General features: G+C 36.5%; 1 protein-coding gene across 5 annotated transcripts in view; it reads right to left on the bottom strand.

The window, feature by feature from the left end:
• SBF2 (SET binding factor 2) overlaps positions 1 to 27372 on the bottom strand; it is a 256714-nt gene that overhangs the window by 139680 nt on the left and 89662 nt on the right. For all 5 annotated transcript variants that reach the window (XM_069857573.1, XM_069857575.1, XM_069857577.1 and 2 more), the window contains exon 3: positions 8855 to 8992. In XM_069857573.1, the coding sequence (XP_069713674.1) occupies positions 8855 to 8992 (138 nt within the window). The remainder of the gene's footprint in view (positions 1 to 8854; positions 8993 to 27372) is intronic.

The raw sequence follows: 27372 nt of genomic DNA, 5'->3' as shown, positions 1-27372 counted from the left end.
TGATGTCCCAGATACATAGTCTAGAAAAAGTTTTAATATATTTAATAGATGCAGTTAAAATCAAATACTTGCGGGATCAATAGACATATTATTTAATAAGGTATTGTTCTGCTTTAAATTGATGTAATTTTTATTTAACAAAACCCTCTACATCTTCAGAAATGTGCAAGAACAACCGGGTACAGTTTGCAGTGGTTTATCAAGTACACTGTAATGAGATAAGAGTTTGAAAGCATGGCATTACAAAAATTTCAAATATTAAATAGAGAATAATTTTAATAATAAAATATGGCATACATTCCTCAAATAAACAGGTGTAGATCAACCAAAAAGTTTCTTAAAAGTGAAATGTACGTTAGATGTTTTCTTAACAGGCCACACAGAGGGTACCGTAAAAATTATTTACATTCTGATGGAGCAAGTGATGAGCAGCCACTCAGCACTCCCAGTTCAGTGCCGATACCAGTCTATCTAGGGAGACATTAAAGGGAATATAATGAACCTGCAAATCTATGAAAGCATATAGTAGTGCACAGGCTTAGCTTAACAACATAGGATTGATACCATTTCCATACTTCACCAAAGTATGCTGCTTTCTTCAGTATACAGCATGCACTGCTCAGTAAACCTTAAGCAGGTACAAGTGTGAGTATGAAGTAGCCCTGCTACATGTTCTGCCATACGCATTTTGTTTGCTTTAGATTCCAAAAAATTACTCAGAGTTGAAAATTCCAAGTTTCAGGTTATATCTTGCATGGCCGAGAGTAGTGTGGGTGTTTAGTTTCCGTGCTTACTATTAAAGGAGTGCAAGAGAGAAATTTCACTGGAGCTATTTTGCGTGCTGGCTTGCCAAAACAGAAGCAGCAACACTGCATGAAACATGACAAAAGCTCAACCAATCAGACTGGTAGCAAAACTCATAGAAAGTCTTTTGGTTCGGGTCTTTTTCTTACTGATTATTTTTACTCTTTCTCTTCTTTACTGCTGACACCAATAATCTCACGTAGAAACCAGGCACCTGAACAACAGACCGATACCCAAAACACCAAATCCAAAGTAAACTGGTCATTTGCAGTCTTAAGGAAGAACAACAAAAACAACCACCATCAGATACTAACTGAAACATGTTCAATGCAAATAGTAGTAGCTCTTCATGCAATGGTTATTTAACTGGTGGAAGTCTTCTGCTACAGAGTAGTAGTAATAAAAATGTATACCAGGTCATGAAATTCATGGAGGTTACTAAATAAGCACCAAGCATATTTGGCTCAGTTGGTCCTTGGACTGCAGAAGAGGGACCACTCTGGGAGATATTATTCTGTATTCCTGTTTTCACTACACATTCACTCCTAGCCACCCACATAGGCAAAATTCTATGCAGGATGTGTTTTCTTCCTGATCCAAAATGACAACTACTATGTTTTTCCAAGTATTTAATGTAATGCACTTCAATGTATCTTACTGAAAGGTATAGTTTCACAATTTCATTTAGATTCTAGAACAGTTTAACTTTTAAACTTTTATCTGGTAGATAACAATTTCAAGAACACATAAATTTTATTTCGAAATCCAAATCACATGCAAAAAAATACTAATGTAATGTTACATCTAAGTCAGACAGTTTACTAAATACAAAAATACTTTGATTAAGCAATTACAAACTTATTCTTAATTTCTTTCCTTGTTTTCTCTCTGACTAAACCAACTTCAACTGACAGGGGACAGGACAAGAGAGAATGGCCTCAAGCTCCGCCAGGGGAGGTCCAGGCTCGACATAAGATAAAAATTCTTCACTGAAAGGGTCATTAGGCAATGGAACGGTCTGCCCAGGGAGGTGGTTGACTCGCCTTCCCTGCAGGTGTTTAAGGTGCAGGTGGGTGAGGTACTGAGGGGCATGGTTTAGAGATTGGCAGGAATGGCTGGACTCGATGATCCGGTGGGTCTCTTCCAACCTGGTGATTCTATGATTCTATGATTCATGGACACACACACACATACACGAAACACATTTATACAAATTTAAAACATAAAATTATTTCATTTCACTCATGGTTTCATTTCTTCATGACAGAGTGAGGAAAACCAATTTAAACTGAGGTACTGAGAGAAAATGAGAAAACACAAAGCATTAGATGTAGCTTTACTGTTGTGAACGTGGAAGCTGGCAGGTATTATTTGAAACTCACAGGAAATCAAATGTGAACAGAACACGAAATTAGAATTTTACTTTTATTAATTCATCCAGTCCTAGAGAGAGAAAGAACATCTCACTACAAAACTTTGACTCTAGTACTTCATTATAACTGTCAAGACCAGTTTGCCCTGTGCAAAATTTCACACTGCACTTGTGCCAAGTTCAGCAAGCCCGTTGTTTTTCTACTAACTGCCCAGCAAAGAAGATTTAGAGACCATGCATGATTTCTTATTTTAAGAAAAGTTGTTTGAAGTTTGGTTTAGTAATCTCGTGCCAATTGCTCATTTGGGACGGATCCCTTTCTCTCCACGTGACTTAGTCTCTACTGGTTTTATTTGCAGCCAAATACACTCTTAGCTGCTTTATTAACAATCAAAAGCCAAAAAACCTTCAGCATCAATTCATTTTATTTACTTTTCAGATTAAACAAACGCATGTATCCAATAAATTCTAACACATGTACAAAAGCTAAAATAAACTTAGCTGACTGCCTCTAGGAGACAAATACGCATCCTGCCTACAATCTACTGCAGAGAACTAAAATCACAGGTGAACAGATCTACTTCATGGCTTGTCTACTTGCACAGAGTCATACCACCGCAGCTAAACTTATACTGGAATAATTATACAAGCAAAAAACCCCATTATCTTTATTTAATAATTTCAAACCACGATAATAAACTGCACTAAATTGCAGTAAGAATTCTACCAACTAAAAAAAAGGACAAAATATAGAAAGTTATGTGAAGATCGTAAATTTAACAAAAAGAGTAACTCCAGTTCTCTGTAACAAGTCAGCTCATTCAATCTCTACATTGTACCAACACTTCAGAGTACTCATACATGATAATAAGGAGTTGGCACTGAACTTTGCAACATTACACAAAATTTACACCACTGCCATCTATTCCATGTTCACATGTACATCGCTTTGAAAACTCCAGAAGGTGCTTACGCACATTTCCTCCAGCTTACACAGAGTAGCTCTGGAGCAGGCCACCAGGACTTGCACACCCTAGAAGGTCTGGGAAGTGTAAGGTAATGCATCTGCAGTTGCCCTGTATATGCCGAAACTCCACATGGCAATAATCAACAGCATTAAGTACCTGTTTTCAACACAGTAACTTTGACCCTGAAGGATGCTAAATAATGGCAGTAACAAGTCTTTAGGAAGAACTATGCGTATGTAAATACTCATTTAAGAGCTTAAAGTTTACTAAATATTTCCAAATTTTCCCAAAGGAAGCAGATTTGATCCATGGATTCCACCCTTTCAAGCTCTGAACACCTAAGAGACTGCAGAGACCTAAGCAACAGAAGCAGAGCAAATTAAGAAAGCTGGTAATTCATATCCTATTTTAACTTCAACATAATTGTTTTTATATAATATAGCACATATGGAAGTACACCAAGGAAGTATTTTTCACACTTGACAGATTTTTGTTTTGTTTGATTAAAATGCAGCCAATTAATTCCTTTAAATTGCATTTGGGGAAATGCTTTGGAAAGATTTTCAATGAACTGCTGAACAAGAATTAACGCTGCTTGAAAGTCAGTTAAATTATCTGATCTCTACTGACAAAGAAAGGTCCCTGCTTAAAAGACAGTATTCCCATTACCCTGTGAGCTGCAACCTGGGGCCACTGCACAGGAGTAAAGAGGAAAAGGAGACCTTTACCCAAAATGAGCTTTTGCTCCTGCAAAAGCAAGAGACCAAACTGGGGATGTGTGTGCACATGTGAATGTATGAGCCAGGGGATGAGGACAGCAAAATTATTGCTAGAATTATTACGAAGATGGGAATATGCTTTCCTCTGTACAACTGTTCCCACTTTATCTTCAAATTCTGGTCTAGCAAGGACCTTAAAGTACAAAAGGGCATTAAAAATACAAGTCTAATTCTTATCATATAGAACATTATCTGCAAGCTTCTCTTTACACAGGAACAGAAAGGAAATAAGGCATTACTTACACCTCTGTACGCTAACCATACCATCCACTTTTCAGCAGGTTTAGAAAAATAAGGATGTAATATACTAAACATTATTTTTAAAATTGGGATTCTTTTTCCACAAAATTTGTTCTGGGGCACTGACAGCAACAGGTCACTTTCCAAACAAATTTAACATTTGGGATATTTTAAAAAGTTATTAAGCTTCATCTTACCAACATACTAATATAATATCCAAAGGGGGATCAGATTTCACACTTCAAAAAGGGTGCAACTGAACTGAGTGTTCTCATCCTCTGCTAAAAACCCCAATGTCAGTGACTCATGAGGCGGCATAAGCTTTAACACAGTAGGATCACCAGCTCTCCAGTCCAAGCATAAAAATTAAAACTTTATGAAGCATGAAGTCATTTTGTTGGCAGTTTCTCCCTTGACTCAGGAAATATTTGTGAATGTTGTGAATCTGCCATTTTATGGCTTGGGATTTTTACAATTTCTTTTTCCTCTTTCTGCAAGGGGGCAGAAAGAGGAAGAGAACGTGAATGGCAGGAAATGGGAGACATGAATTACTACTTAAATGAATTTTCCAGAGTGATATATTTAATCTTACCAACTTTGTGAGTGCAATGTTTTAATGTGCATATGCTTAAGAAAACACACAGGAATGATACAATCCTGTAGTAAGATTGTTATAAACAAGTGTTTGGGGTTTTGTGCTGATGTCATTGAGAAAACTTTCTGTAATGCAAGAAATGCAGTTGCACAGGCTAAGTTACTAGCATAAATCATTCTCTAACTTGTTGATGGTGGGGCTAGGAAGAGAGGACAAATTTCTTCCAAAGTGGAAAGCAACATACAATTTGACCATTAAGTTCCCAAATGATGTGAGTCAACATTTGTTAAAAAGCTTCTATCTGTGGTATTCTTCCAAGCATTGTTAGTATGAATTCTAACTGCATAATTGGTAAGAAGCACAGCTGAGGTCAGTAGAAGTATCTGCTGAGTCAAAAGTACTAAATGAAATCTTTGAGTGCAAAGTGGTAACATCCAGAATTTGCTGTTAGAAATAAGAACCTCAGTTGAGCAAACAGTATACACCAGACAGAATATACGTGCGTGTCTGTGTGTGCATTTTTTATGACTTAATAAAGTTACACACACAGAATAACCAGTGATTATGGGTGAATTCTATAGATATGAGCTATGGTTCTTCTGGATAACTTTTGGCTGCTCAACAGCTTCCAGCTTCAGTCACCAGAAAAATAAGCTAAGTAGACTATTTTTTGGTTGATAGGACAAGGTTTTCTTCAAATCAATGAGATTTGAAGTCCACAGTAACAATCAAAATATAGCAATGAGGAAAAAAAGGAAAAGAAAAAAACAACAAAAACACTTCAATGCACTGTGAGGGAAAAGTAAATAGGGATGTTTTGACTTGTTCTCCTCATCTAAATTTCTGTAGATACATGCAAGTCAGTATGACATCCAGCTTTACTCCCTACAGCATCTAAATGGCACCTTAAGCCAGATAGAAACAAAAATCAGATCAAATGTACTGGAGGCATAAAAACCTGGAAGGAGAAACCAGTGTGGTATCTCATATTTCTTTATGCTTTCGATTGGTAGAAACTTGAGGTGAGGGATAAATCTTATTGAACTGCTCTGAAACATACGAAGGAAGTCTTTAAATGACACCATCTTTACCACTGTTATTTCATTACTAGACTGCCTCTTGTAGTCTAGTCACGTTCTGAACTTTAGGCTCTTGTTAAGGTCAAACATTCAAATGCTTGATTTTAATCTCAGATGAAGACCATATCCTTATACAGCTTTAGAAAAATGTTACCAGGACAATTAAGTGAGGCTAGCATCGTAAAACAGAACAATTAATGAAGGATTACTTAGCAAAGCTTTATCACCTCCATTCACAGCATTAATTGAGTTCTATTCTCATATTTAATGGAATATCATGTGTTCACTTCCCTCAAGAATACAGATGTGCAATGTTAATCAGACTAAAAGTAACATCAATTTTTTTGATATATTATCACAACTTTCTAAGGGCTGACCACTCATCAAACCAACCAGTATCCACGCAGATGATAAATTCTGGGTCACTTCAGAATGGCAGTACTGGAAATGCAAAGTACGACTTACAGATGTCAACAAATAGAACAGTATTCCACTTTCTGTCCATGGGTAGGCAGTTGAAAATAGGCCATCAGCTGATTACTAAAGGCTGTGCTGGAAAACTTGTTATGACATGCAACTGCCAAGAGATTAAATTGAATCCATGGCTTTCAGAGATACTAGGGAGAATATTTCTTTTCCTGCAAACTACATAGCTTCTACAGCTGCTGAATTAACCTTGCACCCTAGGTGATCATGGGCACCACCTAGATACACCACATGAGTATAACCTCACTTTTCAGGTAGCATGCATTTACAAATTATCCTGCAACAAACAGCTGGAAGCAGGAATGAAGGGACACAGAGTGACAGAAGACCCAGCTTGATCAATTGTGTCAAAAAGTTTCTTCTGTTATTATGCAGGAGTTCAATAAATAGTTCAATAATTTTCCTCTACAATTCACAAGCTGAGAAATGAGGTTGTTTTCATTCACTTTGCAGTTTAATTAATAACAGAAACTTCCAAGTGATGAATTCAAGTTTTTTTGTGAAGACAAGCCTGCCAAGCAAACAACTAATCTGCTCTAGCTGAATTCCAATCAACCTCATGTATCAGCAAGGTTTAGCTGGTAGAGGCTACTGAGAAAGAAGTACCCCATTTTTTTTGGAAGTTCCATCTTGCTTTTATCTTAGTCAGTTACATAATTTAGTAAAAAAAAGTTAAATTGTATTTAACTGTGAAAACTACTGTCCAGATATCACTTCAAGTCCAGGACACTGTGTTTCATGGACTGTTTGTTCAACAAGGCATGCATTTGCATGGTTAAATCAGTCTTACTTTCATAGCCCAATGCTTCATAAGCTTATGTTTCATTACAGATTGTACATGTGCTGAATTCTTGTCTAATGACCATGTAACAGGGCACGTTCAATTATTCTCTTCGGGTTTTAGAAAGAAACAGGAAGTTTGGCTATAAACAATGCAGTCATAGAATAAATTTCACCACAGCAAGTTCATCTGAAAAATATGCATTCTTTACAACACAGCCAGGAATGGCATTATGAGAACCAACATCCTGCTGCACTCAGGTTTTTTTTAATTTTGGTTTGTTTTTTTTTTTAATGTATTAATACTTAGGCAATATAAGAAAAAAACCCTTTCCGTTAATACTGGATGTTTTGCGATGAGCGTTACTTGAAAGATGTGGATAGCGAATGAAAAGCAGCTGTTGGAAACCACAGAATAAATAACAAGTTTGCTAAATTTAGTATATATTATGAAATACATAGAGTGGAGGAAGAGACAGCCGTTGTAAATTTTTATCAACTGGTAAAGAATCACTACAGAATACTTCACTCTTATAAAATAAAGACGACAAACATTAAATAATGACAAAATATTTAATAGGATTATGTCAGTTGTTCTACACTAAAATTTAAGACTAAAATACAACTATTTTTTTGTTACATTTCTGCTTTTAAGTCCTTTTAATAATCTACAAAAATATCCACCTAAACGGTAGTGTTAATGAAATAAGACCAACTATTATTCTCTGACTTCCAATCATGCCTAGAAGAAACACAATGTTATTATTACCATGCTGCATTTTTTAATTATTCTACAGATAGTGTAACCTTTCAAATCCAGTATTAAATAAACAGAGTGTACTTGGATTATTAAAAGCATTTTCTTTAAAAAAAAATCAATAATGTTACAGATCTTCACTGTAAGAGTAAAACAATTACTTTACTTTGCCATCTATTTAATCTTAACTAAATTTAATATACTAAACAACAAGATTTTATTTATCATTTAATCTTCATGTGGGAAAGAAAATATTTTAAAATATGACAATAACAGTCCACAATTACAGATTGGATTAAGTTTTCCCCAGGATCTAGCTTTTAAAGATTCCAACCATTATGTCATAGCAGAGATTCTGTGAAGTACTTTACATCAAATGCAAAACAAAATGTCTATTTTTGAAGGACTGAGGTTGCCCAAAAATAATTAAGTACATGTTTAAAAACAAACACTGCCAAGTAGGTGACACCCAAAATCTGACCTATCTAAAAACTGAAGAATTGTTCTATCAATTTTAAAATCTTGCCATTTATACCCACACAAATCTTGTCAACAAATCCACTTACAGAAATAGACACGTGCCCTAGAGCATACTTGTACACATTTGTCCTGAGTTGCCAGCAGAGGGAGCAGAAGTTAATAAACCTTTTTCCTAGAACAAAGATGAGAATCATTCATGCTCTATCATACACGGAAGTAAATGAAAGGAACACCATCTTGGCTGTCCCATTAAAAAAAATCACGTGGTGAAGAAATTCTATGAAATGGTTTTGGTTGGGTTTTTTTCCAAAGCAGATAAAAGCTCAAAACCACCAACAAATATAATACATAGAGCTTATCTTTGCACATAAATAAGTGCATTTCTGTGTGACAGAAAAATACATTCTCACCAGGAACAGCACAGTATTTTCTAAATTTGTCCTCTATAACAAGAATCTATTGTTTCTAGAAACTTTTTTTTTTGCATTTTTGTTACTTATTGTAAAGTTTTTACCTGGAGGTTTATCTCCGCTTCATAGAAAGTTAAGCAGGAACAGTAGTGCCTCTCTGAGTCTATATCAGTCAAAACCACCACAAAGAACGTTGGCTGTTTTCTCTCTTTCGAAAGCTGCCATCCTCCAGGCTGGCAAAACTGACAAAACAAAAAAAAAATGAGGCATATTGTTAAGCAGAAATACCAACTGTTTCAAGAAATATGAAGGATACTTTTAAACAATATAACAAAACATCATCTGAAATAAGAAGCCCAGATCATTTAAAGTGAACATATGCAGGGTTTCAAAATTTGGAGAAAATGGAGGAAAACCCAACAGGTCTTGGAGCTGTTCATACTAATATAAAGCGAGCTCTATAGACATCAAAGGAGATATAGTAAACTCTACCAGCTGAAGATGCATTCCTCTGAATTCAGTAATCAAGATCATCTTTGCAGGGTTTAACAGGCAACAAATGGTATAAACCGGCACGTTATGCAGGTTTCATTTGGGTAACAGGTTAGAATCTGAAGTTAAAATTGTTGTGTCTTGTAATGCCTCTCAATTTTTAACTTCACTGTGTATTTCTCAATCAACAGATCTAATCAAACAGAAATTCCACTTACACATACCTGCAAAACCATTCAATGCTTACCCCTAAAAATAACTATTTATAGAGCAATATTTATCAACCAATTATTGATTATCACTATAAACTTTATTGTGAACATTTGAAATCTTATAAGAGGTCATAGCACATCTATCATCGGAGGGGTGTAAGTTTTGCCACTCCCATGAAAACTATGTTCAAGTTTCATGACTTTGTAAGTCTCAGGGACAATCACTTGCTTCCTGGACTCAAAGAAACTACAGTTCTCCAAATCCTTCAAATGTACTCAGAATACTACATTTCCAAGCTCTTGCAGCAACAGGCAGACTAAATATGTGTAATACTTAAAACACATCAAATAAACCTAAGCACTTTCAGTATTTGATCCTTCAAGCTCACCAATGCAAACCACCAGAACTGAAGACAGTAATTCTGACCTGACAATAGAAATGGTACAAGCAGCATGAACCAAAAGAGAACTACAGCTCAAAAGCAAAGGGAAAGGCATATGTTTTTTTTCTCTTTTTTTAAAATGACTGGAGTATAACGTTAGCTAATAACTTGTTCCAAGTAATGGAAGAGCATGCTGAAATTCAGAAACCAGTTTGCTTAAGATTCTTGAGACGGCCTTTACCAAATTTTACTTAAGGCTGAAGTCACATACCTGAAAAATTCACAAGTACGTTATTATTGGCAAAATTATAAACTTAGAATTTACAAGGGGTAAAGGTAATAACCCCTGTATGTGTTGGGAATCCTGTATGTATTGGAAATACAAAAAAACCCAAACCAAACCAACACGTTTCTAGAATTTCTATAATTGTTAAACAACGAAGATATCAAAGGAACCAGAGAGACAGATTAAAATCTCATGTTTCCAGCAACTGCTTTTTTCTCCTGGACAGATGCTAAAAACTGAAAGAGCATGAAGAGTAAGTTGTAAACAAAAATTTACTACAGATTCATCTTTAGAACCCCTACAATAAAACCTGGGTAGTCTTAGGTGAACAGCAGTTAAAACTCTGCCTCTGATATACAGTTTATTTTATGATCCTGGGAAAATCCTCAAAACCAAAGTTTTCTCATGATACATTCTTCATACTCTAGATAGTCAGCTTAACACTTCTGAGCCTGTATCCTCAGAAGTGCTAAGCACTCCCTCCTACATCTGAGGATAACTGTTTTGAACATCAAAAAGTACGCAGAGAAAATACATCCTCGCCATTCCATGCTAAGCATCCAGTATTAGTCCATGATTTTGATAACACTGGCCTAATCTCCATTTGTTTGTCATCCCATGTCATTTAAAAATAAGAAGATCCTGCTATTAATCTCACAGTACTGCTATAAAGATAACGGAACATGGTCGATATATACAAACATTATAACAAAAGCATCATTGAGAAGTTTGACAACAAGATCATTAAGAGTTCTGCGAGTACTGTAGAGTTTAGGTAGTGTGTGGTAAATGAAGCCTGGAATCTGTAGTTCAATTAAGATAAAACCCACTAAACTCTGAATAGCTATTTCTTGAACAATTATGAGCCAAAATGCAAAGAATACAGTAAGATACTGCTAATACATAAACCCCTTCCATGGTATACCATGGTATATAATAAAACCATGGTATGTAATAAAACTGAGTCATCCATACAAGGAAAGTGAAATTAAGATAGCTTATGTAGTCCCAGTTCTTGCACTTCTTAAACTCCAAAAGCTTGGGTTTACAATCTTAATGCTCTTTCAGATCTGCCAAGTCTACCAATTCCAACAGGAGATCCTTGATGGTGCCACTGCCCTTTAGCTTTATGGGCAATTTCCCATCTCGCAACTGTTATTGAGTGTCTGCAAGTCCTGGACAATAGACCATTCTGCACACACCAAACTCCACCCTACTAAAAGCACAGAAGATCTGGTATAACCAAATAATCTGCAACCGATGTATTCTGCCCCCAAATGACATACATGTTAGCTTGAGATGTGTGGTTTATGCATAGCTCATTTTCATGATACACACATAATCTACCAATTCTGAACTTTGAGGTACTGTTAGTTTTATACTGAACACATGAAATAAATTAAAAATTTATTCTTTTTATCATAATAAGCCATTATTAGCAGGTCTACTGCATAAAATCTATACAACATCTGCCCTGAAAACTGAGAAATGCAAAGGGAAAAGCCATACCTAATTTTTAACTATCTGATGTGCTTGTTAATCTGGGCAGGCTCCTCTCAATAACAATCTCTTGATCTTTATGCATATCTAAATGCTACTCTTGTCAGTGAGAATTCTTCCCGATTTCAAAATTATCTTGTGTACAACACATGATTTATAGATTTAACTATTTTACTATAAAACAACAACTAGTGATCGGTAAGGAAAACAGCTAAGGTAGAGTACATCCACTGGCTACACAGAGAATTTGTGTTTTCAAATAGACTGGAAGGAATTTATAAATATAAAGATAGAGGATAGAGACAACATGCTTCTCCAATAAATTAAACAATGAATGATTCTCAGTTTCCTTAAAAGAAGGTAACAAATGTTAGTGTGATATCTGAAATGCAAACAACATTGAGAAAAACTTTCCGAATTAGTATAAATACAAGCTTCTATCCAGTGCAACTACCAGCACATTCTGGCCACTAAGAACAAGAAAATGTTTCCTTACCAAACCAGATGCTATACCAAAACAGACAAAAGCATCAGTGTGAATATAATTCAAATGTCATGTGGTTCTCCAGTAAACAAGAAAAACCCCAGAAGTTTAAAAACAAACATATTGTTTTACTTATTTGCCAAATTCTTGGAATCAGAACATAACTTCTATCAAAGACACTGAAAATGAGAAAGAAACAGATTGTCCAACTCACTATTTATAGAAATAAGCCACTAATGGTGGTGAGTGCTTCAAATCGACTCCACATTACAACTGATTGCCTTCTAAAATCTGATGCAAATATCCAGAAGTTGAGCTGAAGAATATGTAAGAGAGATCTTATATTCAAGGTGCTGAAGTGACATATCAAGACTGAAACTGCTGCTGCTCAATGAAGCAAAGAACTTTCTCTTAATTATTCCCATAAATGCAAGAAACCAAACATATTTTTAAATAACGCACAGTGTTTTAAAACAGTTCAGTTGGTTTTAGTACCTTTGATTTTGTAAGTGGTCACCACAGGCTTCTCTCTAAGGTCTAGACATGATTGAGGAATGTTTAAAAGTGACATTTATTTTGTCTACTAAGCCAAAAACATTGTCTTTGTTTGATTTGTGACTTTCCTACCTAAAGCCTGTAATCCCACTCCTTACCTAGTCTATTAAAATAAATCGTTTGCATAAATCAGCTACACCGTACATTAACTGTGTGTAGCATTGGTGTCTGGAATCACAGAATCCTAGAATATCCTGAACTGGAAGGGACTGATGGGACCGAGTCCAACACTGACTCCACACAGCGCAATCTGAGAGTTAAAGCATGTATCTAAGAGGGTTGTCCAAATGCTTCTTGAACACCAACAGACTTGGGGTCATGACCATCTCCCTGCGGAATAGTCTAATGTCTGTTGAAAAACTGAAGACAATGAAAAAAATAGTCAGAGTTTCTATTAAAGCACTGGAGGATGTAAAAGGAAAGCTTACTGGATACTGTGGAACTGAAGAGTAAATGCTGTTATTATGAAGAACAGCATTTACATAGTGTTCAATTTCATTACAGAAAAATGTTAGTCATTTGTATCCTTACCATGGCAGAACTACAGTATTTGCCCTCTACATCTGTTGATCAGAAATTACTCATTTGCTGAATTGCATGTTAGAACTTTGTTGTTTACCTCTGGGCTTGCACCCCGACCATGACCAAGTCCATAACAAAAACTTGAATCAATATTCTAGTTGGGTCTGTGCAGCTACAGACGGGAAGACTGCTCTGTCTGCACTTTACATTGTTTTCTGCATCAACGATCTAGTCAGCTTTCCATCAGAAATCCACTACCTCTGATAGGACTACTAAAGTAGAAAGGGGAAAAAGCTTGTTCAAAAAGTTTATGACATAATACGCTCTTTGCAAGTCATCTGTTGAAGGCATTTTTTTTGAGAGTTTATACCAAACAGGAGCCAAGGTCTGCAATATGCCATTACAGAACACTGCACTTAAATAATTAAATATTTAAAATATTGTCACAGTATTTTCTTCAAAATACATTCGTGCACTTGTTTCTTGTTAAATAAAATCCAAAGCTAGCTGCATGTACATAAAACAGAAAACATTTGAACTCTACTGAAAAGACTTGAATTAAATGATCCCCAAATGACTTCAGAATTCAAAACATCTGACACAAACTAGAAAGGAAGGTAGATGTCTAACTCTTTAACCAAACATTTGATTCTCCCTTGGATCACTCTGAGTATAGAGTTTTGTTATATTAAGTCTGCTTCTGTAAGCTTTCTTTTACTTCTCAAACTGTGCTTTGTTTATAACATGTACCATCATCACCTTTTCTACAGACCTCTCTGAAAATAAAGGCCCATGTTCTGGACATTATGTGAAGGAAGTTTGTTCCATCTGGACTTGCATGACCTAGCACCAGCTGCGGAGTATTTCACCATGTCACCGTTCACTTATGTATGGAATTTTGGCAAAGCGTATTTTCTTTTTCAGATGCATACCTCTACTTAAAACAAAACAAAGCAAAACAATAACAATGCTCACTGGCATAATAAAAAAACAATGTAATGAAGCTGTAAACCTGAGGAAATGCTTGGAAGCTTTGGAGATATCTCTGAATGTAAACAGAATAAAAAAATATACACTGAATTTTATAACATCTTCCTTCCTTTCAACATCTTGTATCTAACAAATTGCATATTTATCCTTAACCCAGTCCAAAATAGAAACAGTGCACTTAAAGTATACTCCAAATTAGCTCCAGGTAAAAGCCTGTTTCAAGTATTGTAGAAGATTCTGATGATCGACTGTAAACAATTAAACTCACTCATAAAGAAAAAAACAGCTTTTAATAATAAAAGAACTACAAAGACCTTTTCTATCCTGGAATGCTCTGAAATACAGAGTTCCCCAAGATGAACCCTGACACAGACACTTTGTGGTAACTGTGAACTGCTGGAACCTGCTGCCAGGTCTCCCACAAAGGTGCCTGCAAACCAGCTGCCTGCCTCTCCCACCCAGTCCGGTCAGGGGCTCGTGGTGTTCTGAGGCTAAAGCTGAAGCCAGAAAAGAGGTTAAAATGGCAACATTAATAAGTTTCACAAGCTTTCTAACCTGTGATATCAGAGACAGAGGAAAGGCGAACGGAGTGTGGATACGCTATGTCAACAAAGACAGTAATAAATGCTTCCCATCAGAGAAAAGATCCTTAACCACATTCTTAGGCTTCCCAAGGCTGAAGGTTGGTAAAAGATCTCTCAGTGACATTAATCCTGCACAAGTAACAGACAAGGTACTCTCTAATTTGAGTTACAGATTAAAGTGATCTGCAATAATCAGATGCTCAGGCTCGTCACAGAGGTGTTGCAGCAACAGCCCAACAAAAGAGGAAAAGTTAAAACATATGGGAACATCTCAATTAAAGTCAGCTAATTCATCCTCAAAAGCTATAGAAAGAGAATTCTTTTACTTAAGTTCATCAAGAACTACACACTTGTAAACACATACGCCTGGCCGTACATCTACACATGCATATGAAGAAATCAATTCCAAGTTCACTGCTTTGCTTTTTTAAAACCTCACAACATCATGTGATTTTAAACACCTTTTCAGAATGAACCGCTATGCTGAAAACCCAAGCTTGTAAAAAGCATTTCTACAACAGCTGTATTTCTTGTTTGACTTCTGGAAAACAATTTGAACTGTTTTTCAGAAAGAAAACTATACCCATTGAGAAACCAGTTTCTCTTTCTGCTTTCAGAATACTTTATGTCTCCATCCCAGTGGCTTATTAAAACAAAAAGCAAAACCTGTCAAATAATCTTCTATTTCTCACCAAAACCAACCTAAATTACAGAAGTAGTGGCTAATGAAAAACTACTGTATGCTAACATAGAATCATAGAATGGGTTGTGTTGGAAGGGAACTCAAAGATCATCTAGTTCCAACCCCTCTGCCATGGGCAGAGACACCTCCCACTTGATCAACATCTTCATTTCAGAAGTAGCATAGCAGTAATTATGACATTCTGTATGGAGTTTTCTCCTCAAAATGATCTTCCAACATCTCTATTCCAATTATGATCAGTAAGAAAGTGAAATTAGTGTGCTTGTGCAAATAATTGTTTTGACTTTTTATTAAATTTAATTAAATTCACGTTCCCTCCTTGTTTCAGCTGAGTGATCATCAAGTTAGTCTTATGGCAATTCTGACACTCTTGGACACAGAATCTTTTTATACCACCACGCCAGGAAAACCCAATCCAACTTCATAAAAATTTTTAAAAGCCATAAATTTCAGCTCTCCAGACTTGAAATTAAAATTCAGGAACACGTAGCCTGCCTTCAAAATTTCTCTAACCAAGAAATCCTTGTTAGTCAGCAATAATTGTTCCCAGCAACATCAGAAAGAATAATGAGAAGTCTGGATACTAAATATTCAACATGAAAGCAGAAAAGACAATTTCAATGCAGTAATAAATTAAAGAGAGGCATAACTTCAATAAATTACACTTCAATCTGAAGAATACGGGTTTATAGCAAATGAATGTTGTTTGGTTATGAGACAAAAAAAAGACAGTATGGGTAGAAAATATCTAATATTTAGAATATTCCTGAAGAAACACTGAAAGGACACTGAAAAACAGTATCATTATCAAAGAAATTTATTCTTTGTATTAAATGCTTGTGCTTTAATTTTCAGCACGATATACATAAAGATGTTCCTTTGCCGCTCTTAATCTATTTAACAGCTCAGGAGAAGTTTCCAAAATGCATTGTGACACTTTCTAAGGCAATAGTTAGTTTGGTTTGGGTTTTTTTTTTCATTTTTACTAAACACTGTCTATACGCTTGAGGAGATTGGCAGCCATCTGAAGAAGCCTAGAAAAACAGTATCTGTTAGAAACATAAACGAGCATTTTACACATATTTATCAGTCAGGCATGAAACGTTAACCTTGTCTGATGTACTCATTTTCCTTTCCCTCTCTCCCCTGCCTAATGTCTTTCTACAGTAGTAGTGTTGCGTTACAACAGCAGCCATGAACTTTTTCAAGTCTTTAATGAATTTCCAACTTACTTTCTAGATAAGGCTATAAACTATCTTCCAAAAGATATAGAGTATGTACAAGTATAATTATTGCACTGGTTGAACGTTAGAAAAAAAGTACAACAGGGCAATAAACGCACACCACTTGACAACTGCAACTGGCACACAGTAAGCTATCTATATAATCATAAATTTTGATTTGACATTTTAATGTTTAAATATTCCTCCCAAGGAACTGGTCAATGTTATAAAAAATACTACTGTAATACATAAAGTCCTCGTTATCTTATTCTTTATAGCTTACGCCTGCACAATCAGGTATTAAACCACACTGTTAACAGCATATCCAGACTTGCTGCCATGTCTGAAGATGCATTCCGTTGCTCTCCAGCATCTGTAAAAAAGCAGCCTTGTGTTATAATTTTTGCATTCATGACCCTGTAACTCCTTAGAATGTGTGCCAGAGAACGGTTCCAAGACTCACTCAGAGAAAACGCGCATGCATATAGAGGATGTGTAAGAGTGAGGTAATGCAGTGCGTACTAAAATAACGTTGATCTGAATGGACAAACGCCTAGAAACTAAAAGGTCTGTGAATGCTGCAGCAAAATAGACTTAGAGATGCAAGAGAGATGCCAACAACCTTAAGAATACATATACAGAACAGGTAGCCTTGAAATATGCAAATTAAAAGGAGTCAGAATTCACCCTTAGAGAGCAGAAATTAAAACTTTCAGAATAAAGCAGAAAAAGGATAATAGAAACATTAAAACCCCTGAATAAAATGCACTTGTTGGAAACAAAATTATAATTAATTTCTTTTTTAATTATATCCCTTCATAATGCAACTCTCAAAATTACTTGGAGTTCCAAAATTCCCCAGGAAGAGCAGTAGGATGAATGACAGGAAACCAGATGAATGCAAGCAGCAGGCTGCAAGCTAGCAAATGGAATACCAGGAAGGGATATATGCTTCCAGATCTGTCTCAGGGATTTTGTTCCAAAGCTCCTACATTTTATATAAAATTTCCCTGGTCTGGCATCAGTGATATTCAACCTGCAAAGCACTCAGCTATCTTCTGAACTTCACCTTGCCTGAGACCTCCTCTCCATGAACTGAAACAAACAGGTTTCCTGAGCCCAGATTTAAGTCTTCTGGTGTAACTATACTCAAGAAATAATGCCAGCAAAATGGTGGTACCATCTATGCCAGTGAATTATCTTTACCTCTTTCACTTGTTTTAGACACGAGACATCAAGTCAAAATATATTAATCTACCTTAAGCTTTCCTAATCAAAATTTTCTTCTCAAATGCAAACACTGTTAACTTGGCGCGCCTCCAAGATCTGGAATACAGACATCACTCCCCTCGAGCAGCTTTCTGCCAGTTTAGCCTAGCGAGAGTGTCTCTCCCGACGTCAACACTTTGACCTAGTAAGGGGAAATGGAGAGAAAGGCGGAGTAGGTGGCTGGCACGGGGAAGGGGATTTTTGAAAGCCTTTAGTTTAAACGGGTTGGCAGTCACCTAGCCTCTCTAGCCATGACCCCCTCTAGCCATATCAATGGTAGAAAGCCTGAAAGGCAGCACATCCTCAACCAAATCCTTACTTGCCGCCTTGCACGCTCGCAGCAACCTCTCCCACTAAGCAGTGCCCTACACCTTGCACTAACTGCTCACCACTGCCTGCAAACTGACCAGAGGCACAAGGCACAGAGACAACTACAACAGGTCACTGCACCAAAAGCAGAAAGGGTGATAAATTTCCGGTCTGTTCGTTCTGGGAATTTAACAGAACTTCCTATTTGCCTTGTGTTGACTTTTCCCAATCGCGATCACAATCAACTTCCCCTTTTGCAGGTGTGAGTTCCACACAGAAACAGCAGAGAACGTAAATAAACATAGGAAAACGAAATGTGGCTACAAGTCTCACGAAGAAACATCTTCCCACCCGAGTGAAAGCCTAGACAAAGACTCAAAATAAATTTTAAAAAATATACTGGATTGCAATACAAATGTATCCCATTAACGAAGTTCTGTACATTGGCTGCTACTACTGAATTTTACATTTCCACAGCGTTAATTAAGAAAAACATGAAATGCGTTTCCTGTCAGCACCCTCACAAAAAGCACAGTAAAATAAACAGCATGAAAATACAGCTGAAAAGTTTGGTGCTTTCCACTGAGTTTCAGTTTCCTGTGCAGAAAAATGGGATCAAAACCATGTGACATCCTTGTCCTCTCTTCCCACAAAATTTAGCATTATAAGCCATGGGTAGCACTACTGGCCTAAAAATGTCTTTAAGGGGTGTGGTGAGAGAAATTCATATTAGAGCTTGTTTGGCAAAAGCCCCAGCATAAACAAAAAGGCTTTATGCCACCGTAGATGCTTTCCCATGCACGACTGCCATGCCAGTAAACCACTATTTTGATGAACAGACTGTATTTCCTCCAGGTAGGTTTGCAGAATTTAACAGCTTAGGAACAAAGAAGAAAATAAGAGATTCCAAAATCCATCCAAATTAAACTCTAGTGAGCTTTGGCATGGAGAAAGTTTGTACTTCTAAGTTCCTATCTAACCATGGTAACCACATTTCCTCCCTTTTGGCATTTCTCCTGTGTACTCATGTTTGGAAGACATCTTAAACTTGAATTTCAAGTTTCTTCACCAGAAGACTGCAACTTGTATGTTCTCTGTTCTGATAATTAAAACAGCAAAATAAAGCATTAAATTTTTTTTATGGGGAACATGCTTCTATCAGATGACGTTACTGGAATAAGAAAAAAAGAGAATTGAGAAGGAAAATTTTAGAGCCTCTGATAAAATTCAGTCTTTTCAGGCAAACTGGCTCAAATAACTTGCATGCAAGAAAAAGAACCGAGGAGCACTTTACCACTAATGCTAATGTTCCACAAGTTCTTCAAAAGGTGGAAATCCCAGGGAACTGTAGGCATTTTTCCTATGCTTTGAAAGGGTGAAAAGAACATCCCTAGGAAATTACAGGCTAGTTCAGCACAACAGTCAACTCAGGTAAATTAATAGAAAGTCATTTGAAGCTGTATCAGAGACAAAAATCAAAAATACAAATAGAATGATGACTGGTATGTTTCTGTAGAAAACAAGTCATTAGAACTATTTTTGTGGGGAGGGGTAACAGAAACACAACGTACCTAATAAAAGCAATCACAACCACATGGTGTACTTGAACTTTTTTCCTTTTTTTCTTCTTAAAGATATTTGACTTGATGCTTTGTGACAATGATATTTTAGAATTGCTTTGGATAGCATTAGTATGTCATATATTCCAAGGATTGGAAGACTATCTTGCTGACAGACTGGAAAAGATAACCATTAGCAAAGACATACATCAGCGAAGCCACCTCTACTGAAGATGCATTATCAAACTTCCCATCCTTCTCCCAGCTAAAATGCCTCATCCCTCCCCATGTGTCATTACTGGACACTCATAGAACTGCTAAGACAACCGTTTTAGGACATGGTGCACAGAACGCAGAAGAAAGTTTTCCAAGTAAGACAAAAAAATTAAATTGGGACTGGAAAAGAGGTGTCATATCTTGAGGTTCTGAACTCAGCTTTTTTAGTTTATTAGAGAGAGAGATGATGAACACTTTGTAGAGTAGTTACGTGTAGCTAAGGTGTTTGCTAATAAAATGATTTCAGATGAAAGTGTTCCAGATCCAACGTATTACAAGATTCAGTCATCATAAAAATTCAAACCTCAAAATAAGATGATTAGCCTAGAGAAAAGAAGGCTCCAGGGAGACCTTACAGTAGCCCGCTAGTACTTAAAGGAAGCCTACAGGAAAGATGAGGAGGGGCTCTTCATCAGGGAGTGCAGTGGAAGGATGAGGGGCAATGGTTTTAAGCTGAAAGAGGGGAGATTTAGATTAGATATTAGGAAGAGAATTTTTACTGTGAGGGTTGTGAGGCACTGGTACAGGTTGCCCAGAGAAGCTGTGGCTGCCCCACCCCTAGAGGTGTTCAAGGCCAGGCTGGATGATACTTTGAGCAACCTGATTCAGTGGGAGGTGTCCCTGCCCGTGGCAGGGGGGTGGAACTGGATGATCTTTAAGGTCGCTTCCAACTCAAATCATTCTATGATTCTATGTCACTCTCCAGACAGTGGAGGGGAGAGAAAACTGGAACTAATTACCAGGGTAGTTATCAGGGTTAGCGTTAGGCTCCCCATAGCTGATGTTGGAGTCCTTAAAATAAAACTGAACAGCTTTTGGAAGAAATAACTCAGCCAGACTGGTGTGGGGCTTGGATATCTGTATATGAAACCTCTTGCTCTTTCCTTTTTGGGGCCTGAACATGCTCCTAACACTTGAAGGATAATCGGATCTCATACTTCAGAGCTTCAGCTATTCAAGCTAGAGATTTAGACAGAATTTCCACCTGAATACCCAATTGGACATTCAAGTTTCTGCAAGAGAGCCAGTGGCAGCGATACAGCACTTCATGGGACTGGCAGGTAATGCAGAGAAGTCTGCTCACTCATTCTGTCTACATGAATAATGTCATACTTCACACCAACGGCTGAAGGAATCATCAACCAAGTCAAGCAGAGAGAGATTCAGTGATTTCTTCAGCTCATTTGTTTTCCTTTGTAGCATACAGCATGTTGTTATCATCAGTGCAATCAATTCCCTTAAGCTCAGGAGATGCCTTGGTCTCATCCCAGTCTCAAGAATGCTATCAATTTGGACAGAATTGAAAATAGCCGGTGTAACTAGGATTGCTAGATACTGCATTAAAAATCAGTGGTGCTAATTAATAGTCTCTAGTCAGACTAAATAAACTGATGTGTTTCATATGGTCTTCTCCGTGAAGCCAGAAAAAGGAAAAAAGTTTTAAAAAATAAATTTGTTTTAAAAAGAAAGCAAAATTTATTGTTTACGAGCAACATACCTGAAATGTTATATCATTTTATGTCATAAAATTTAGTTATTGGAAAGTACTGAGGAAGATTGGATATGAATGAATAAACATTTTCCAAGTGGGTTGGTAGGGATTAGTTAATTCTATCTTGGCTTGTTAATTTAATACAAAATAATTGGTCAGACTCAATACTCATAAAATATTTTACTGATTAAAAACACCAGTTCTTGGTAATTAACTAGAACAATGCAATGATAAGAAAACTGAACAATGTAAGCTGTTAACTTTACTGTTCAGAACAAATACACATTTCCCACTCTGTCCCAAGACAGCTAACAAGTGCAGAAAAAAGATCACCTATAAGCACATTTCAACAGCATACAAGTGTTCTCTGCAGTGACAGCATGCCTGGAAAAGGCCTTCCCTTAGTTCTTTAGTGGTGGGATAATCCAGCCTCTTACATCCAAAGGCATCTGGACTGTCCTTACAGTTCTTTCAAACTGAACATCCTTGCACATCATCAATTATAGATCATCTCATAAAATATCAGAGTAGAAACAAAGACCACATTTTTTCATGTAAACTGCAGAAGAGATGGGGAAAATAAATTGTTGCTGTTATTAATACATATTGGCTAAATTTTTATAAGATAATTATTACATGAAAGAAGTAGCTATTGAATAGCAGGAATTAATACATGGAACCTCACGATCTCATTGAAAACAATAATTAACTAACACGTTTCTTTCCCAAAATTAATCAAATGTTAGAGGTACTCCTGTATGTATATAAATAGAAACACTAGTCAACCGTGGGGGGTTTCCTTCTACTGTCCCATAAGCATACAGAGGAAACAGAAATATTTCAAGTCATCTGTAATGTCTTACATACTTTGAATAAAATAACGAGCCAAAACACTTAACAGTACTGAATTTCATTCCAAATTATACCCAAGAGGAAGCCATCTGCAGGAAAATAAAGAGTAAAACAAAAAAAAAAACCCAACACACTTTTACTTGGACTTCACTTGTGCAACATAGCTATCCAAAAGGACAGCATGTTCTTTTAAAAGAATGACTACTAATTCTTTCATGATACAGGGAACATAGAAGTCACCCGACACCTTTTGGCCTTTTTTAATGACTAGGAATAAATTATAGTGGTCCAGGGCAACACTGAACTACTTTTGATTCTGTTACATTTCCTCTCATCTAGCATAAAATATTACTATTTTGGCAAAAGCTCTCTAGAAGACTGTAAAACTGTGAAGTTTCTTACAGCCAAGCAAATCACTGCTGCTATGGTCAAGTTTGAAAGGAAACTGAAACCTAAGGTCTAAAATACATTAGTAATTCAGCATTGACACGTATAAGGCCACAAAATTTGAAGCCACTGCTGCAGACAACAGAAAATGCTAGGTAACATTTCAACAGAGAAATAATCACACAGATTAGCTATACACTCACAATAAAATTGAATATATTGGGAAAAGATTTATAAAACGCTACTATAAGACAAAATCTATGTCAGTAAGATGACAATTATGTCATACATAATTGCTGATGATGGTTTTGTCTGAGCAGCAAGCACTGCAAAGCTGCCTACAAATACATTAGTGTATTCATCAGTTTGTCTCAGGAGTAATGATACAAGCTGAGCAGAAATACCTTACTGCATGCAGCCTTTCCCGATGCATCAATTTTTCCTACATTCCTAAGTCTCCAAAATACGAAACAGATCATACTAAAGAAAAATAATATGAAAAGTATTTGCTGTAAACACCAAACAAATTAAGTGCAAATTTGAAAATAACTGTGCAGTACTGGACAAACATTAGAAGAACAATATATGAGCTTTGACAATGTGTGTATGGGTTGCATTAAAAAAAAAAAAAGAACTTGAAAACAAGCAAAAAAAAAAACTTTCAGCAGTTGCATACCAGGAAACATGTGTTGACCTATGACATTTAACAGCTAACAACACTGCCCTACACTCCATCTACAACAGCACAAAAGAATAAGCAATTTTTTCAGAGTATTTGGGGAATGGAAGACCCCTTATAATGTTACAGAAATTTTCTGCTCTTTCTATATTTGCCAGTCAACACCACACAATTTAAAAGAATTTCTTTTCCTCTCAGAAAAGTATAACAGACAATAGATACTACCTAACACAGATAAACTCAGAGTAGATTGCCAAAGTGATTTTTCAGATGTGCAGAGGTTTGTACCAAACCAGAAATCAACAGACTGTTTTTCAACAAACAGTATCCCTCACCCCCTCAGATTTTCATAACAACAAAGTCCTTAAAAACTTAAGCCTCAGCAACTTGAAAACACTGGTTGTGTAGACACCAAGTGATAAACACAAGCCTACACATTTCTGCAAGTAGACAGAAAGTTTCTGTACTGTTTTTTTCACCCATAACAAAAAGAATGCTCTATGTAAATCCAGAACTATGTTATAATTTCTTTTTAATTACGCTGAAATCTTGAATACATGAACATAAGCCTGAAAGTCAAATGTTCCAATGAGTTTCATCTTTCAGAAAACTTTGCCTAGGGCTAGGAAATAAATATATTTAAAAGGAGCCAGCTCCTCTTAGTGTTATTGTGAAAAAAACTAATGCTGACTTCACTGGTTTGAAAGACTCAAGCTTATATTCTCAAAGATAGCCCATAATGAAACAACAAAAAGCCATAAAATGAATAGACTCAAAATGCCAGCTAGATGACACAGTTCTGTTTGCATACTAACTTATTCTTTTTTAATATTTAACCTGAACCCAAGTATTCTCCTAGATTCAGGCATAAAGATGTTTTCATCCAGTTCAGGAAAGGGAAATGCAAGGTTTGACATCTGGGGAGGAACTTCTCAGAAGAAAACTATAAGAAGTAAATTTATTCAACAGTTACTGTGCAGTGATTTGTAAAGACCTGCTTTAACTTTCTGCAAATATGGAAAATGACCCATTACAGTGAACACAGATAGGCTGACATGAAAGCCTACTGAAAAGGTTTGTAGCCTTCCATAAGCAATTATCTCAATATGCTAAACAATCAAAATGTTAAACTCTCATCTCATAACTAAACCTCTCACAGCTAAAACAGAAAAATTTTCATTTTTATTACTATGGAACTATTGACATATTTTAAAAACATTCCTTCACATGCCCTTTTTTTAAAAAACTGAAATAAAAATAAATAAGTGAATGCAAGAGAAAAGTGGGTTAAGCAGATGAGCAGCAGATCTGGGAAAGGAAAACATACCAGGTCAAAATTAAGAAGAGGGAATGGAAAAAACAGTTCTGCCAGGGTCCAGACAATGTTATCTGAAACTATAGGTTATGAGAGAGCTCAAGGACTGGTGTTCTTCATTTGTAAACCACAGCTAAATAGTACCTCCAAGTCATGGAAATTGCCATCAAATATCCACATGTAACAGCAAAGCTGCCCCCTCCACGCTGCCAGTAACAGAACTGACGTCCCCATGCCCTCAATTCACCAACTGATTCAGACGTTTTACGGTTCAAAACCAGTGAGATAACAACCACACTAAGGAGAGAGGGAAAGGTCAACAAAAAGGCATCATTTATTTTATTACCGTTAAACCAAAAGAAATTAACAATATACAAAGGTTCGCCAGCACTTCACAGTAAAAAATGGATATATAAACATGTTTAGAGACTGAGTGGCAGACCAAAACTTGAATCATTATCCACAAAGTCTATTTCAGTTGGTCTTTCCACCAGCATCCAGGAAGATGCAATTTTCTGCCATAACTGACCACCTACTCTTCCTGTCACGCAGTGACTCGCTTCTCTTTTGACTTGTTCTTCGCTTACACCTCTACCTCTAATCTTACTTTATCTTATACTGCATCCTCTATAACCTCTAATAAACATTCTTTTACATTCTAGTGATAAGTACATGGTTCGAGAGACCACATCCCTTGATGACTGTACCGAAGAACTAAAGCACTCCAATTTTAACTGTTTTTTTAAAATTCTGCTGAGCAACTGTTCTTTTCTTGCTCTGACTACATCAAATCCTTTGTGAATACCTTTCCTGGGTTCTCTTAAACAGTAATGTCAAGATTTTAAAAACAAGACCAAGAATTTACCTATCCCTGACACAAAGTCTTATGCATTCTTCCCCTTCGCCCCCATCCCTCCCAACTTTTCTTCACTATTTCTTCAATAACATACTTTTTGGACACAGGTATTTGTTTTCTTTAACAGTTCCCCAAATCGATATACACTAGAAAGCCTTCAAGCATGCCTTATAAACCTTTCCATCTCTGAGTTGTCCTCCTGTGAAATGACTTGATTTAATTAAGACTTCTGGACATGATTTTCCTTCAGTTTTTGCAGCAGTTCTTCTAAATCCTCAGTCTATTCAACCAGCATATACCTCAACAAATTGCCACCAACAGCAGAGCAAGAAATCTTAAAATCAAATCTCTGGTAGTAGTGAGGTATGAGATGCAATGCTACTTTCCAATTCTAATTTTGTGAGTCATCTTGCCTTTGAACCCATGTTTACCACTGCAGTCACAGTCATTAGCACCTGACCATTTCATTTGGGACTGTACAAAGATCTTTCACCTTAATCCAAACTTCACAGTGTAAGAGTCCTGCTCTTTCTGTTTGTAGCCATTTGTACAGCTGAAGAACTACTCTTCACTACTTTTTGCAATCCAATTCAACTTGATTTTCAGCAGTGCTCACTTTGACCATACACTTCAGTGAAGCCCCACTCGTGAAAGCCCCCCTTTCACACTTCAGTGAAGCCCCCCTTTCGGAAATTTCCTGAATGGAGGAAAAAAGTTGCAACGCTATTTTAAAGCTGGACACAACACACTTCACGGGAAAACTGATGGAGAAACGTAGGTAGAACGTCACTACTCAAGATAGAAGTTTAAAGAAAACAAAGTGGATAATACTCCTACATTCGCATGGATAGATCTTTAGTGCTCATAGTGGGCAGATGTTGGTTTTATGTCTCACCAAAAGCTGCCCATTCCAAAAAATATCTCCCCAAAACCACAGAGAGACAGCGATGCTGTAGCCAAGACTCAATCCCAAGAGAATCATCTGCTTTTCCCTGTACTACTGTCAACTTTGCATGTTCCATTGCATCTATTGAGTATCCTACCCCAAAGTGTCTCAGAGATGAACAATTCCTAGACAGAATTCATGTCTTGTAAAAAATGAAACAGGTGGCCTGCAGAAAGAAAATCTCAGATCTTGCTTCAGAAACTAAGTAACCCCAATCTTTTTCCTAAACATGAAATCACAGCAAGAAGTAAGAAACAGTGTTATTTTAGCTCTTTAGTTGAAGATTACAAGGCAAAGATTTTCCTATGCACAACATTATTAACAAAACTGTGTACAATTTAAATTGATGATATTGAATGTCTAATACCACCCACTTCTGCACACCCATCTTCATAAAACTGGCACATCAATATGATACTAGCTGCCCTCTTTGCCTAAAGCAATGACCCCACCCTCTAACCGTAATGATAGTGATTACAGTTTCTGGAATGATACAATGGGCTTTGAACAATCTGGGCACTCTTCCACTTCTGTGGTGACAACATTTAGGAAGGTGCAGTTGTGCTTGACAAAATGTCTTAAGATCTTTATGTATTTAAAAACTCCTGTTCAATATTCTTGGGTGAAATAATTTAGATGTTCACTAACATCTTTAATTTCAGTTGTTGAAGGCTTTTCTCTGATTGACTCAGTGGTAAAAACATAACAGAATAACAAAGGAATCCCTCAACACTGAGAACATGGTATA

The sequence above is a fragment of the Phaenicophaeus curvirostris genome, chromosome 5, assembly GCF_032191515.1.
Source record: "Phaenicophaeus curvirostris isolate KB17595 chromosome 5, BPBGC_Pcur_1.0, whole genome shotgun sequence".
Taxonomy (NCBI): domain Eukaryota; kingdom Metazoa; phylum Chordata; class Aves; order Cuculiformes; family Cuculidae; genus Phaenicophaeus; species Phaenicophaeus curvirostris.
The sequence above is the reverse complement of the archived record's forward strand: the minus strand, read 5'-3'. Positions and strand labels throughout refer to the sequence as shown.